The sequence below is a fragment of the Dendrobium catenatum genome, unplaced genomic scaffold (assembly GCF_001605985.2).
Source record: "Dendrobium catenatum unplaced genomic scaffold, ASM160598v2 fragScaff_scaffold_981, whole genome shotgun sequence".
NCBI lineage: Eukaryota > Viridiplantae > Streptophyta > Magnoliopsida > Asparagales > Orchidaceae > Dendrobium > Dendrobium catenatum.
Genome location: NW_021319443.1, coordinates 51,176 through 66,816, shown reverse-complemented (window position 1 = coordinate 66,816; position 15,641 = coordinate 51,176). Strand labels below are relative to the sequence as shown.

The following is a 15,641-nucleotide window of genomic DNA, read 5'->3' as shown; positions in this document are numbered from 1 at the left end:
CAATAAGTGTTGTTGGAATGTAAGCCCCAACTTTCTAATAAAAATATCAACTTGAACCAAAATTAGATTGCTAAAATGTAAAGCCCAACATAGGATAGTTTGAGCACCTCTGAGTTTTTCTCAGAATCAAGTCCTCCTACTTCACCTCCTTTGGCCCTCATTCCAAGAAATCTAATTCTAAGTTGATTTCTTTTTCCTTGAATCTCCTAAAGGCCAAAACCCTTTAGCTAAGACTTTCATGGACTTTCAAAACAAAAATCAAACTTTAGCCTATATTTGAATTACTCTCAAAATGGAAGAAAACCACTGGTTTAATCAAAAGTTTTCCCAAACTAAATTTTCCGATGTAATTAACCATAAGGGCTTGCCCCTAAGGGACGTTTGTTCCCTATAAATAAATAAAACCCACTCGACAAAACATCAAATCGGGGAATGTCTGTTTCAAATTGTAAATTTTATTATTGAGTCCATAAGGAAATGATATCTTTACCCTTCGGGGTAATATATAATATTTTTATGCCGTACTCGATCATAAAATATGCAATCCGTTTTATGATACAAAAATTCTCCAACAACATCTTCTACTCTTACTTGTACACATTTGCTCAGGCCACCGATTATTATTTTTCCATCGCTTCATGTTTAACAAATGATGCTCCCATTAATCCTTTAATACGATCAATTTACATTTAATCATTTCTTATTTTATCTCATCTTATTTAACATTTTAATATCTTCTATTTCCAACTAATCTTTTAATGACTTCTTTGTTATCCAATTCTCAGCATTATATTGTGCATTCTGAACGTGATTTTGTTAAATCTACATTTAAATTTACTTGGCACTCCTTTTTTTAATAGTACCACGTCACTTTGAATATAACATCTTAATTTTAACACTAAAAGCTTTGACATCTAGCATAACTTTTGTGCTTGGTTTTGACAAGCTTAAATCTTAATATCTCTATAGCTTCGATTTACACTCATTCTTTCATGAGCTTTCATACAATAACATTTCTTTCCTTTTGATCAAACCGAGCTAGCCTAGAAGTCTTTGTTTAACATATCTCCTTTGTGGGCTTTCTTATGTTGGGGGTATCAAGTCATCGTTCCCAAAGAGGACAACTCGATTTTAGCCTCACCTCAAACTATAAGCTTTTGGGTTGAGCTGTTTATCCCGTAATAACCTAAGACTTCTGTTGCCACCCCAGCTCTATCTTCATCTCACCATAGCTTGAACTTGTCTTTTGCTAGTTGTTCAAAGGCCTAACCATTACCTTATCATTTTCAATTTCACTAGTTGGTAATGATTTGTTGGCTTATAAATAGAACCCCAATCTCCTTTCGAAGGTAGAATGAAATTAGAGTTTGAGATTGATTGAACGTTGTTAAATTGTTTGAATTTAGTCTCATCTCCTTCATCTCCATTTAAGGAGTGTTGCTAGAGCCTTTGTGCCACATCCCATTTTGGCCCTTTTACGACAAATCTGGAGTATAACAAAGAAGGAAAATCTAAACAAGCCCATTCTTACTAACACCCATTCTGAGCTACTTCCATCAGAATCAGATGACTAAAATATAATCTATTTAGACTCTCCTAACATATCAAACTTTATACTTAACAACATAAAGCATGTAATATACATCTATTAAATTTCAAATATAAGAAAAAAAAATATAGTACTTTATTAAAATTTTTTAAAATTAATTTACATACCTCCAAAAGTCTCTATACAACTTTCACTTGGACCTCTATGTACATCCAAAATGTATGTACGCTAAAAAAAATAGTCACCCCTTTTTGTCTAATGTCCTACGGGCCCCTCTTTTTTTGCAGTACAAACACTACTAATAAGCTATGACTCAATAAAATATACAAGTAATGTATAAGAAATAATAATAACGTTATTAACAATTAATTTAGAATATATTAGAATTTCATACTGATCATAAGAAATATATAACATTACTTTATATCTTATTAATTGTTCCACACCTTTAGACAAATCATATAATGACTATAAACTTTTGCACCATTTCAACTTTTCAATTCAAGGTTTGGTTTGAATTCCCAACTTTTAGAATTGAAGTTACTCTCTCATTCAAGATTGGGACTGAATTTTCAACTTTTAGAATTTTGAGATCGTAGATTACCTCATCAAGTCTTTCGCCTTTACTTGTGCGGACCTATCCTCCATATATGACTTATTTCAGTTTTTCAATGACGTTCAGTTTTTCAATAACGTTCAGTTTAATAATCATAAACTATGGTATTGTAGTCACTAATTAATAAATAAACAATTACGTTAATAAATTGAAATTAAAATGCTATCATAAACATAACAGTTATGAATTTACAAATATATAAAATCTCTACTATTTCCTATGCATTGTTTGGGCATCTCACCTCACTTGGAATTCATTCTTCTAAGTCCTATTTTCTTCTCCTTTTGTACACCACCTAAAACATTCAGTTCTTTATTTAAATATGCTTATAAATAAATAAATAACAATATGAATATCTTACGAATTACCTCAATTGTATTCTTTCACCCACAATCTTTCCTTTTCTCCTTTCTAATCTCTCTATTTTCCTTCGTTCCTTTTTCCTACTGAATTCAACAACTTGTTTTAGCACACTCAGCATTCAGTAATTCATATTTGAACAACAACACAAACTAATTTCAGCAACTATAGCAGTAGTTTTCACTGTTCTCCTCACTATTTCTGCACACTATCACAGAAAATATAATTAGTGATTTCTTTAGCTTTCTACAATACTAAACTTCGTTCCTACATCTCATTACCTCAGAAATCAGCGACAAAAAACTGTAGCTCCCATACACAGCAGCCCAACACCGAACTACAACAGTCCAATATCAAATTATAAGTCCTTCGCCTATTTTTTCTTCACTGTTATCTGAATTCAGCGTTTAGCAGCAACCATTCAACATTTAGCAGCAGCAGTCTTACTTAGTTTAAACAAATAACACTTAATTTTAATCACGAAATACAATATCTACCTAATTTTCCTTACCTTGTTTGGCTGAAATTTCCCCCACAACTGCCTGTATTAGTTACGTACAGCAGCACCTGCTCCTCAGCTCACAGCATGCTGCTCCTTCGGATGCCATAAGCCAAGTGACCAGGAATGGAAGGGAAAAGCTAATACCTTCTAGTACTTTGCTTTACCTTTATTTTATTATTATAACTTCCTTAATGCTTTTCCCACTATAAATTTACCAATTCACTCCTAGCCATAGGAAGTAAGTGAATGGAAATCAGTCAATGCATGAAAGTTTAAGTGGATATGCTGCTACAATAATTAATAATAAAAAAATTCATTAAAGAATATTTAAGTAAATGCTAATTAAATTAATTCTGTTAATGCTATAATATTTAAAATTAAATTAACTGTTACTAAAATTAAAAAATAAATAATTTAATAATTCTATAATATACAATTAGATTCATAGTTTTCATATATTTTTATATGTCAAAATGCTTGGAATTAAAAGTAGATTTTAATGAAAATAAGTTAACATTTATAACAAGTTTATACAAAACACTTATTTCGAATATTTTTGGTATTATAATCCACCCCTCATTTAAATTTCATCCTCGAAATTCAATGCCTTAGTGGTTGTCAAATAAATGAGGGAACTTGAGTCTAATATCTTCTTCTCTCTCACAGATTGTCTCTTTTTCTAGTATGTATTTCCATTTTACTTTAACATAAGGAATCTGATGATTTTTAAGTTGTTTAGTATCAAAGTCTATTGTTCTTTTTGGTTCTTCAATGTAAGTCGAATTTTTTTAGATCAATATCATCATGTCCAATTCTCTGATGGATATTTGAAAACCCATTATCTTAATAGTGATACATGAAAAACATTATAAATATCTGACATGTTTGTTGGGAGAGCAAGTCTATATGCAATATTTCGAATCCTTTCAATAATTTCAAAAGGTCCTATATACCCAGAACTCAATTTGCCTCCCTGTCCAAATCTGGTTGTACCTTTCAAAAATATAAAGTTACCCATTTCAAACTCAACTGCTCTGTACTTGATGTCGTAATACTATTGTTGGTGATCTTGAGTAGCTTTTCATTTGTCTTTGATTAATTTAATCTTCTATGTTGCTTCCTTAACTAGTTTTGGACCCATTAACTATCTTTCTTCTACCTTAACCCAAGTTAAGGGAGTTATGCACTTTCTACCATGAAGTGCTTCATATGGTGCCATTTGTACACTGGATTGATAACTATTGTTGTAGGAAAATTCTATCATTAATATGTGATCATCCCAGGTACTTCTAAAATCTAAAACACATAATCTCAACATGTCTTCCAGTACCTGAATGGTTCTTTCAAATTAACCTTTAGTCTGATGATGAAAAGTTGTATTGAAATGCAAATTTGTACCCAAGCTTTCATGAATATTTTTCTATAGCCTAGAAGTAAACATACCATCTCTATCTGAGACAATAACTTTTGAAATACTATGCAATTTGACAATCTCTTTCACATACAACGAGCCAATTTGTCTACTGAATCAATTTGTTTGATAGGCAAAAAAAGAGCTGATTTTGTCAGTCTATCAATAATTAACCAAATGTTGTCATGCCCTTATCTGGATATGGGAAATCCCATAAAAAAATCGATTGCAATTTTTTCCCACTTCCACTCTAGGATTTCTTAATGATTGTAGTAATCCAGTAGATTGCTGATGTTCATCTTTCACTATTTGACATGCTTCACACTTAGCTACATATTCAACGACGTCTCTCTTCACACCTGACCATCAAAATATAAATTTGAAGTCTTTATACATCTTGGTTCAGCCTGGATGAATTGTATAACCAAAATGATGACCTTCTTATAAAATTTCCTTTCTTAAGTCCATATCGCTACGTACCGGAAACCAGAATTTGTGCCTAATAATTCCATTAACATCAAAAGAAAAATTTGGTCTTTTCCCTGACTGGATCTTATCCATCAATTTTGAAGATTCAGTACTAAGCTTTTGAGCTTCTTTGATATGATCAATTAAAGTGGGCTTTACTATCATTTATATAAATATTCCACAATTTTGAAATCTCTAATCTCCAATTGCAGATTTTTGGTTTCTTTAATCAATTGAACCTCTTGAGTAATCATCCAATTCATCATTCCTATAGATTTATGACTCAAAACATCAACCACAATATTGACTTTTTCTGAACAATACTGAATGTCCAAATCATAATCTTTGATGAGTTTCAACCATCCTCTTTGCCTCATATTAAGTTCTTTCTGTAAAAATATATATTTTAAGCTTTGATGATAAGTAAAAATTTCACATCTTATCCCTTACAGGTCATGCCTCCAAATCTTAAAAAAAAAAATACCACTGCAGCCAGCTCTAAATCATGAGTGAGATAATTTCTTTAATGTGGCTTCAACTGTCTAGATGCATATGCAATCTCCTTTCTATTCTGCATTAGAACACATCTCAAACCCTTCAAAGAAGCATCATTATAAATCTGAACTCCTTTTGTTCTTGAGGGAGGTGTCAATATTGGTGCTAGGTTATATGCATTTTCAAAGCCTGAAAGCTCTTCTCGCATTTAATAGTTCACTCAAACTTAACACCATTTCTCATTAGCTTGGATAATGGCATAGCAGTTTGTGAAAATCTTTTAATAAATCTTCTGTAGTATCCTGCCAATCCTAAAAAGTTACTATCCTCTGTAACATTCTTTGGTGTAGGCCATTCACAATTACATTCATATTTTGTGGGTCCATTAAAATTCCTTCATCACTGATAATATACTCCAAGAAGGAAATATTCCTTAACCAAAATTCATATTTTGACTATTTTGCATACAGCTGATTTTTCCTCATTGTCTTCAAAACTATTCTTAAATGTTCAACATGTTCCTCATCAGTCCTTAAGTGTATCGGAATGTCATTAATGAAAGCAATCACAAACTTATCTATGTAGTCGTTGAAAATTCGATTCATCATATCCATACAAATAGAAGAAGCATTTGTTAATCCAAAAGACATGACTTTGAACTCAAAATGACCGTACTTGGTCCCAAAAGCCGTCTTACTGACTTCTGCTTCTTTGAACCTCACTTGATGATATCCTGATCTTAAATCAATTTTTAAAAATATCGTGGCACTTGCTAACTGATCAAACAAGTCATCTATGTGGGATAGTGGATATTTATTCTTGATATTCATTTTGTTCTACTCTCTATAGTCAATCACATTCTCATGGATCTATCTTTCTTCTTAACAAAAAGTATCGATGCACTCCAAGGTGAATGTCTAGCCCTGCTAAAGGACTTCCTTTATGGCTTTGACATTGTTGTGGGCTTCATGATTGCAGATTAGTCGTCAAGCTATAAGTTAGGCTCATCGTGTTAGTAATGTTTACTCTTTAATTTCTATATGTTGAAACAACCACAATATTGACTTTTTCTGAACAATACTGAATGTCCAAATCATAATCTTTGATGAGTTTCAACCATCCTCTTTGCCTCGTATTAAGTTCTTTCTGTAAAAATATATATTTTAAGCTTTGATGATAAGTAAAAATTTCACATCTTATCCCTTACAGGTCATGCCTCCAAATCATAAAAAAAAAATACCACTGCAGCCAGCTCTAAATCATGAGTGAGATAATTTCTTTAATGTGGCTTCAACTGTCTAGATGCATATGCAATCTCCTTTCTATTCTGCATTAGAACACATCTCAAACCCTTCAAAGAAGCATCATTATAAATCTGAACTCCTTTTGTTCTTGAGGGAGGTGTCAATATTGGTGCTAGGTTATATGCATTTTCAAAGCCTGAAAGCTCTTCTCGCATTTAATAGTTCACTCAAACTTAACACCATTTCTCATTAGCTTGGATAATGGCATAGCAGTTTGTGAAAATCCTTTAATAATTCTTCTATAGTATCCTGCCAATCCTAAAAAGTTACTATCCTCTGTAACATTCTTTGGTGTAGGCCATTCACAATTACTTTCACATTTTGTGGGTCTATTAAATTTCCTTCATCACTGATAATATACTCCAAGAAGGAAATATTCCTTAGCCAAAATTCATATTTTGACTATTTTGCATACAACTGATTTTTCCTCATTGTCTTCAAAACTATTCTTAAATGTTCAGCATGTTCCTCATCAGTCCTTAAGTGTATCGGAATGTCATTAATGAAAGCAATCACAAACTTATCTATGTAGTCGTTGAAAATTCGATTCATCATATCCATAAAAATAGAAGAAGCATTTGTTAACCCAAAAGACATGACTTTGAACTCAAAATGATCTTACTTGGTCCCAAAAGCCGTCTTACTGACTTCTGCTTCTTTGAATCTCACTTGATGATATCCTGATCTTAAATTAATTCTGAAAAATATTGTGGCACTTGCTAATTGATCAAATAAGTCATCTATGTGGGATAGTGGATATTTATTCTTGATAGTCATTTTGTTCTACTCTCTATAGTCAATCACATTCTCATGGATCTATCTTTCTTCTTAACAAAAGTACCGATGCACTCCAAGGTGAATGACTAGCCCTTATAAAGGACTTCCTTTATGGCTTTGACATTGTTGTGGGCTTCATGATTGCAGATTAGTCATCAAGCTATAAGTTAGGCTCATCGTGTTAGTAATGTTTACTCTTTAATTGCTATCTGTTGAAATTTTAAGTGACAGCGGTAGGCTCTTGAACTTTCAATAAAGGTCTTAGGTGGGCTATGAATGGATCAACAAGATCCAAACGCATGTAGACGTACAAAAATGAATATCAACACTAATGATCCAAAGCCACTAATAAAAAATTTATGCTTCTTTGGAAACTTTAAAGTTAGACTCATTTGAACACCTAACATTCAAACCACCTGTTGGAGAATTTTTGCATCCTCAAACGGATTGCATATTTTATAATCGAGTACGGTATAAGAATATGATATATTACCCCGAAGAGTAAAAATATCATTTCCTTATGGACTCAATAATAAAATTTATAATTATTAACAGAGATTCCCCCACTCGATATTTGGTCGAGCGGGGTTTATTTATTTCTGGGGTACAGATGTCCCATAGGGGCAAGCCCCTATGGTTAATTACATCCCAAGTTTTGGCTTGGGAAAACTTTTGATTAAACTAGTGGTTTTGTTTGTTTTAAAGTCATTTAAATTTGGCTAAAATTTGATTTTGGTTAAAGCCTACCGTATCAAAAGTCCAAGCCACTCCCAAGCAAAAGCAAAAAAAGAAACCTAGGAAAAAGATGCATTTCTATTGCACAACCAGGTAAACAATCAAAGCATGCTTTTATTTACGAATAAAGTACAAGGAATGAAAATAGAGTCCACATTATTACAACTAGATTTGACAGCTGAGTTGCCTGCCATTATACAACACAGTCAAAATTACAGACTCTACTTATGGGGTTCTTCAGGCTCTTGACCTTTGAATGGACATTGGGCTTCACCTTTGACAGGTACATCCTTCTAGTCCACTTCATTCTCTTGCTCCAAACCCCCACAAGTTTGATACAATTACAATTCTATCAAATACATGTTTGAAAAGAAAAGAGACTCAAACCTGCAGTGGATTAGAAGCAATTTATATAATAAAGCATCACATTAAGAATTTTGTTTAGCACTTAGAGTGCCAAACGCATGCTTGTACCCTATTGACCACATCTTTGTGGGGGTTTTAAGCAGAACCTGTCATGCAAGCAGTTTATTATTTATGAGCGCCCCCCTTTTAGATATGACCATCTGCAAGAAGAACATGTATATTTCTACACTATCAACTTAAGGGCAAGTGCCCACAACACAGACAATCCATGGGCAATCACACCACAACATCAAACACATGCGCAGAAAAGAAAAAACCTAATCTTAGCATGCCTAAGGGGCTGTGCACCTAAGCGTGTGAGGCTTGTATAGCATGTCACACTAAGGGTCTTTGGTTTTATTTTGGAATGAAGATGTTTAATCTTTATCCAGGGTGGTTTCACTTTAAGTTGTTTGTGACTTAAAGATTTTATTTGATTTTTAGACGTTTCATATTTAGGAGGGTTATGAAGAACCCATAAAGTAATCACTGCTTGCTTTTGGGCAAGCTTGTTACTTATGAATCCTAAGGTACAATGATGTAGGCATCCCGTCTTTTAGGAAAGATGCTTGATCATTGTGTCAAAAGGGAACCTAAGTAATTTTTAGATGTTTTAGAGTTCTCTTATTGTTTGGGTAAGAGAAGTGTCTATCTAATAGGGTAAGATAGACTTGCCTAAGGAGTTTCACTTAGGACTTAGTGAAATTCATCCAATAGGGTAGGATGAACTTCAACAGAAAAGGGTAACTCCTAAGGGACATCTAGATATTTAGCATTTTAAATGTCATAGGAGATATCACTCAAATTTGGCTTGAATGAAGTAGATTACTTAGATTTTGGGTCTAAGAAGGGTGTCCAACATGTAGCTTTTGGACTACATGTTGAGGGATTCTCCTTAGCTTTTGGAGCTAAGAGGAGAAAGATAGGAATCCAACATTTAGCTTTTAAGCTAAATGTAGGAGAACTCTCTCTAGCTTTTGGAGCTAAAGAGAGGGAAAATCTCCTATAACTTTGAGGTTGGAGGAGAATGAACCTATAGCTTTTGGGCTAAGGTTGGGAGGATTCCTTAGACTTTTTTGGAGCCGAAGGAAAAGAGGGATGACTTGTAATTTTGGTTACAAGTCATCAAGAGTTATATGGACTTTTGAGCATCCAAATAACGGAATCCCTCCATCCAACTTGGGTTGGAGGAAAGGAATAGAGGATAAGAGGTGCAGCTTGGAAGTTGTAACCCCATGAACATTCTTTGAACATTTGATGTTCAAAGAGGAATATACATTCTCATAATTTTGATTAAGAGAATGAACTATGGTTAATTACATCCCAAGTTTGATTTGGGAAAACTTTTAACTAAACTAGTGGTTTTGCTTTCTTTGGAAGTCATTTTAGACATTGACTAAAGTTTGTTTTTGTTGTTTTAAAAATCCGTGAAAGTCTTGCTTAAAGGGTTTTCGGCTTATAGGAATTTTGAGGAATTGATCAACTTGAAATCAGATTTTTGGGAACGAAAGCCAAAGGAGGTGAGGTAGGGGCACTTGATTCTGAGGTGAAACTCAGAGGTGCCCAAACTATCCTATGTTGGGCTTTATATTTTAGCAATCTAATTTTGGTTTAAGTTGACATTTTATTAGAAGATTGGGGCGTACATCCCAACAACACTTGTTGGAGGAATTGCCCGAAAGATGAGGGCTTATAGGGTGATTTAAAATCAACCCTTACCTCGGACCCTAAGACTAAGGTGAGGACTACCGATTGGTAGTGCCTCGAACCTAGATCTAACGAGTGCAAAGAGGGACTTATAAGATACACCTCACAAGAGGCATAACCCGCCCGACCTCTGGATTTATTGTCCCGCCTGGAATGGACTACCAGATAACCCTCCTAATCGCTTTTAAAACCATGCTATCTGGTCTCAATGCAAATGTAGAGTGGTAGGGTTGTTTTTTATTTAGAAGGTATGGCTTATAGCTTGGCTTTGAGGCCAAGATGCCTAAGTATGTGGGTATGCAACTGCTGACTCATAAAGAAAAAGACTTCTGTTATCTAATCCTTAAGTGAGGGCTTTATATATGCAACACATTTGACTATGCATGATTGTTTTAAATTTGGAAGACTTGGCTCCTTGAAGGGAGTCATATAAGTTTCTTTTTGTTAGAAAATCGTGGAGCCTAAATCAAATTTTAGATTGATTATACTTTAATGAGTAGAAATCTTATTTTTGTCCTAAGAGCCTACCGCAACAAAAGTCCAAGCCACACCCAAACAAAAGCAAGGAAAGAAACCTAAGAAAAAGATGCATTTCTATTGCACAATCAGATAAACAATCAAACATGCTTTTATTTATATCAAATGCAAGGAAATGTAAAGAGAGTCCACATTATTACAACCAGATTTGGCAGCTGAGTTGCCTGCCAATATACAACGCAGTCAAATTTACAGACTCTACTTGTGGGGTTCTTCAGGCTCTTGACTTTTGAATGGACATTAGGCTTCATCTTTGCAGGTACATCCTTCTAGTCCACTTCATTCTTTTGCTCCAAACCCCCACAAGTTTGAATACGCATCCTAATTCTATCAAATACATATTTGAAAAGAAAAAGACACAAACCTGCAAAATAGAGTTAGAAGCAGTTCATATAATAAAGCATTACATTCAGAATTTTGTTTAGCACTTAGAGTGCCAAACACATGCTTCTACCCTATTGGCCACATTTTTGGGGGGTTTTAAGCAGTACCTGTCATGCAAGCATCACCGGTGTATCTGATTCAAATGCGCTTTCAGTTTGGGTTTAGGAGAATGATGGGATTTCCTACAACTTTTGGGTTATAGGAATGAGGGAAGGAACATGCAACTTAGAGGTTGCAAATCCATGAATGTTCTTTGAACATTTGGTGTTCAAAGAGGCAAATTCATTTGCCCAATTTGGAGCTAGGCAAATGGGGACTTAAAGGTTTCCTACAATTTAGGCTTGTAGGAAAAGAGGTGGTCCAACGTGCAACCTAGAGGTCGCAGATTAGAGGAGTTCCTTTGAATGTTCGGGGTCCAAAGAAGAGGGATTCATTACTCCAATTTGGGTTGGAGGAATGGAGAGGATGAGATGCAACTTGGAAGTTGCAAACTCTGAAAGTTCCTTGAACATTTAACATTCAAAGGGTGTGTAGAGCACACAAGGGGTGGCTTATGGGTCTTTGGAAACCCATATATACCCCAAGTTTTCCCTACTAATTAAATAAACATGCATAGTAATCTCCTAATAATTTTAAAAGTGTGTAATCCTTAGAGAAAGTGGCCTACACTATTTATTTAGATCAATTTTGACATAATCTAAATTCTAAGCAACATGCAATTGATTTGGCCAAATGCATAGTTTCCAAATTTGGGTGCTATGACGGCGAAGCCTAGGTTTGTTATAGGCGATGGTTTGAACACAATATGAATGCTATTACATGCATTTGAGAGGTTGTCGGATACAAATTCGACCACCCTACGCATATGGCATGCCTCTTTGGCTCTCACAAGAGAGCAAACAAACGGAAATCACCGGATTTCCGCTGTTTTGCGGAGAGTGCAGCGCACATGGGTTTAGGGAAAGAAAACCAATGAAGTTTCTAAGGGACCTATGGTTTGGGGACGTCAACCACACATCAACGGCCTTGGGGGACTCTAGGTTTCACTAAGTTTTAGGATTTTACCTCACCCGGGTTGTCCTAGCGCTCCTATCCAAGCTCCAGGCATTGTACGAGCTCCTTCGAAGGCTCCAAGTCGCTGTCCAAGACTTTCCCAAGGAGGAAGACCGCTGTCGAAGCCTTTCCGGATGTCGCCGCTGCTGTCCAAGCCTTTCCGGAGGGTGGATTTGCTGTCCAAACTGCTCCGGAAGGTAGATTTGCTGTCCAAACTGCTCCGGACAGCAGTTTTCGCTGTTTGGATGCTCCCAACAGCAGTTTTCAATGTTTGGAAGGCTCCCGGAAGTGATTGCTTGCTGTCCAAACGTTCCAAACAGCAGGTTTTTACTGTTTGGAAGCCTTCGGAGGCTGCGTGGCTGCTGTCCAAGTCACTCCGGAAGGCTCCTTTGCTGTCCAAGGCGCTGTCAAGCCTCCAAACAACTAATTGGAAGCTCCCAAGAGCTTACAAACTGCTGTCCTCTCCTGTTTACTGCAGCAAGGGTCGATTTCAGCACCTCTGCCTTGAGTTTTTGGAAGAGAAGGCTGCCAACAACAACAAGATGGGGTTTCTCCTTGTTGGAGGAAGAGAGAAAACAGAACACAGCAGGAGAAGGCTTCCTTTCAGTCCATGAAAGGAGAAAACGGCAGATAGAGGAGAAAATCCCCTTTTCACTTAGCTCCAACTCAAAGAAGTGCTTGCAGGAGGAGAGGGGTTCGGCTGGCCTTGGAGAACCGAACCTGAAGGAGTCAGCGGCCAAGGGAGACGGACGCCTTGGGGCGTCGGGAGACTTGGATGGGGACGAGCGCACGAAACCCACAGAATCCTTCCTCTTCCGCCTCCCTTCTCTCTCTCTCTTGCTCTCTCTGTCGGGACGGGACCGAACGAAGAAGCCACGGGGGAGCCGAATACCGCTCCCCCTCACTCTATCTGCTCTCTTAGGGACGCACGCACAGCAGCAAAGTACCGCCCAAATGGACCAATGCCGCCCCTCATGGGTGAAACGAGGGATTTGGGGTGGGATTTCATGTAAAATCTCAACGCTTGATTTCAATTTTGATTTGAAAATTAAATTCAGCCCACATTGATAAATTAGGGCTGAAATTGAGTCCGGATTGGACTCGACCCGAACCGATTTGGGTCAGTTTGGGTCTGATTGAGTCTGATCAAGTTAATTTCATGAAATTAAACTCGAATCGGCACCGAATTGTGTCGAATTGGGCTCGACGACGCTCGACGGGCTTTAATTTAAGTTGATTTGATTTTAATTAAATTAAATTGGGTTTAATTTAATTAAATTGAGGCTTAATTGGATTAATTTCACCTCGACGATGATCAATTGAGTTGATCGAGCGCGATCAAGCTTTGTCGGGCTCGATCGGGGTCGAGTCGATGCGAAAATATTCGTCAACACCACCATGGGTTTATTACCTTCTGCTCTATGAAACATCTCTTTTAATTATATAGTATAAATACTTGACTTCTAATTTCTTTTCTATAGCTATGTACATTATGAAAATTTTCCTCTCCTTAGAATTAGGCTAAATTTTTTGGCCCCCTCGTTAAACATTGACTCCAGTCACTGACCTAACAAGTATTATACTTGCACAAAGTTTGCACAAAGTCATGTTAGCTTTGAGCCTAAATTAAAAGAAACTCTAATGCAAAACGTGCTCTAATATGCTTTGTTTTGCTTACTTTGTTCTTTCTCTTGCTTGCTTACTTAAGAGACTTTTAACACTAAATGACATTTTCATATCAATATTTTACATAATTTCGCTATATGATAGATAATCTTCTAAGTGAATGCACATGCAGAATTTTATGCACAACAAAAAAAAGAAAAGAAAACATAAATCTCTTCTTCATAACGCCTTCACACATTCACTAGAGGAAGAACATGCATACTATAAAAAGTACAGAACCAATTTCCCCAAATTAATCCAGGAAAAGTGATTAAAAATCCTATCTTCATTTTTTTTTTATCACCATGTCTCTATTAATCCGGGGAACTTTATCCACAAAGCTTGAGTTTATTGATCATATTAATAGACTAAATTATCTATTTAATCTTATTAACAAGATTGCTGATGATTTGGCTCTTATTTAAGCCATAGCTTTTTATGTAATTTAACTATTTTTCAATTGCTTTTCTTGTCATTTCTTATCTTATTTGTAGGAGCAAGAGCGCAAAGAAGGAGAGGAGTTGAATAAGTTTAAATCATAATGAACTCAAATCTTTTGCATAGTGGAAAAGAATATAGTTCAATGCGTAGAAAAGTTTCGAGCATATTTTGAAAAAAATCAAAACGGTGATGAAATGAGCATCTTAGTCCAAAAAGTAAACTTGAAGGAAGAGATCTAAACAACTCTTAACAAATTAGATGAGAGAAAAAAAAAAAGCTTTACAAATTTCATAGGATAAAAAGGTGCTGAGCACTATCCACCCTGCAAATTAACTCTCCCGTTGCAAGAAATCCAAAATTATGTTTGCCTAAAGGAAGAAGGAGAAGATGGGAAAAAAGGAAATGAAGTGGAGGGGGTTGATGTGCTTAAAAAGACCCATTATATTATTCCAATAGTTAGCCTACGACTAGCCCGAAAGAAATTGATAAAAATTTACAATTACCATGTGGCAGACTATTTTCGTCACGTGATAGATAAGTTGCCTTGTGTAAGGAGATTTTCGTCACATAGCGATTAGATCTGTTTTTAAAATTAAAATTTTTTCCTTCTCTTTCCAATTAATAAAGTAATAAATTTGTTGTACTTTAAAATTTTACCTTTTTATGCTAATGTCACTTGGCAAGTACATGAAATTTGTAAATTAGGTTGAGATGGTCATAAACTACAAAACAATCCATTTTAAATTTCGTTTGTCCAAGTCTACCAAGAATTTTACGGAAATTTGTTTCTATTGTCTGATTTCTCTTTGTGCCTTGCTCTATATTGTTTGCATCATCTACCAAGAATTTTACGGAAATTAAAGAAAAAAGGATGTAACCGGAAGAATGCTCCTTGATAACACATTCATTTTGGTAGATTGCCGACCAAGCTTTCAATGTTGAAAAAAATTAAGAAAATCTATCCTCTTAGTTGACCTTTATATATTTTTGTTTTCTGATTTTTTTCACTTTTTTTGAGAGGCTTACTATTTTTTTCTAATTCCAGCGTGCACATTTTAATTTTATTTCTGTAGATTGGTGAAGGGGAGAAGCTTGTCAGGGCACTTTTTGGGGTTGCAAGTTGTCGCCAACCAGCAGTAATATTTGTGGACGAAATAGACTCCCTTCTATCACAGGTACTCATTGCTTTCTTCGTCAAGCTGTATTGTTGAAATGTTTGCTGATGATGTCCT

General features: G+C 35.4%; 1 protein-coding gene across 8 annotated transcripts in view; it reads left to right on the top strand.

Annotated features, from left to right (window-relative positions):
* The window catches only part of LOC110100611 (ATPase family AAA domain-containing protein FIGL1), a 108,516-nt gene that overhangs the window by 62,085 nt on the left and 30,790 nt on the right, over positions 1 to 15,641 (top strand). For all 8 annotated transcript variants that reach the window (XR_003701745.1, XR_003701744.1, XR_003701743.1 and 5 more), the window contains exon 8: positions 15,483 to 15,584. Coding sequence is in view for 5 of the 8 variants with exons in the window: in XM_028697625.1 (XP_028553458.1) it covers positions 15,483 to 15,584 (102 nt within the window). In the remaining 3 variants the exon portion in view is untranslated. The remainder of the gene's footprint in view (positions 1 to 15,482; positions 15,585 to 15,641) is intronic.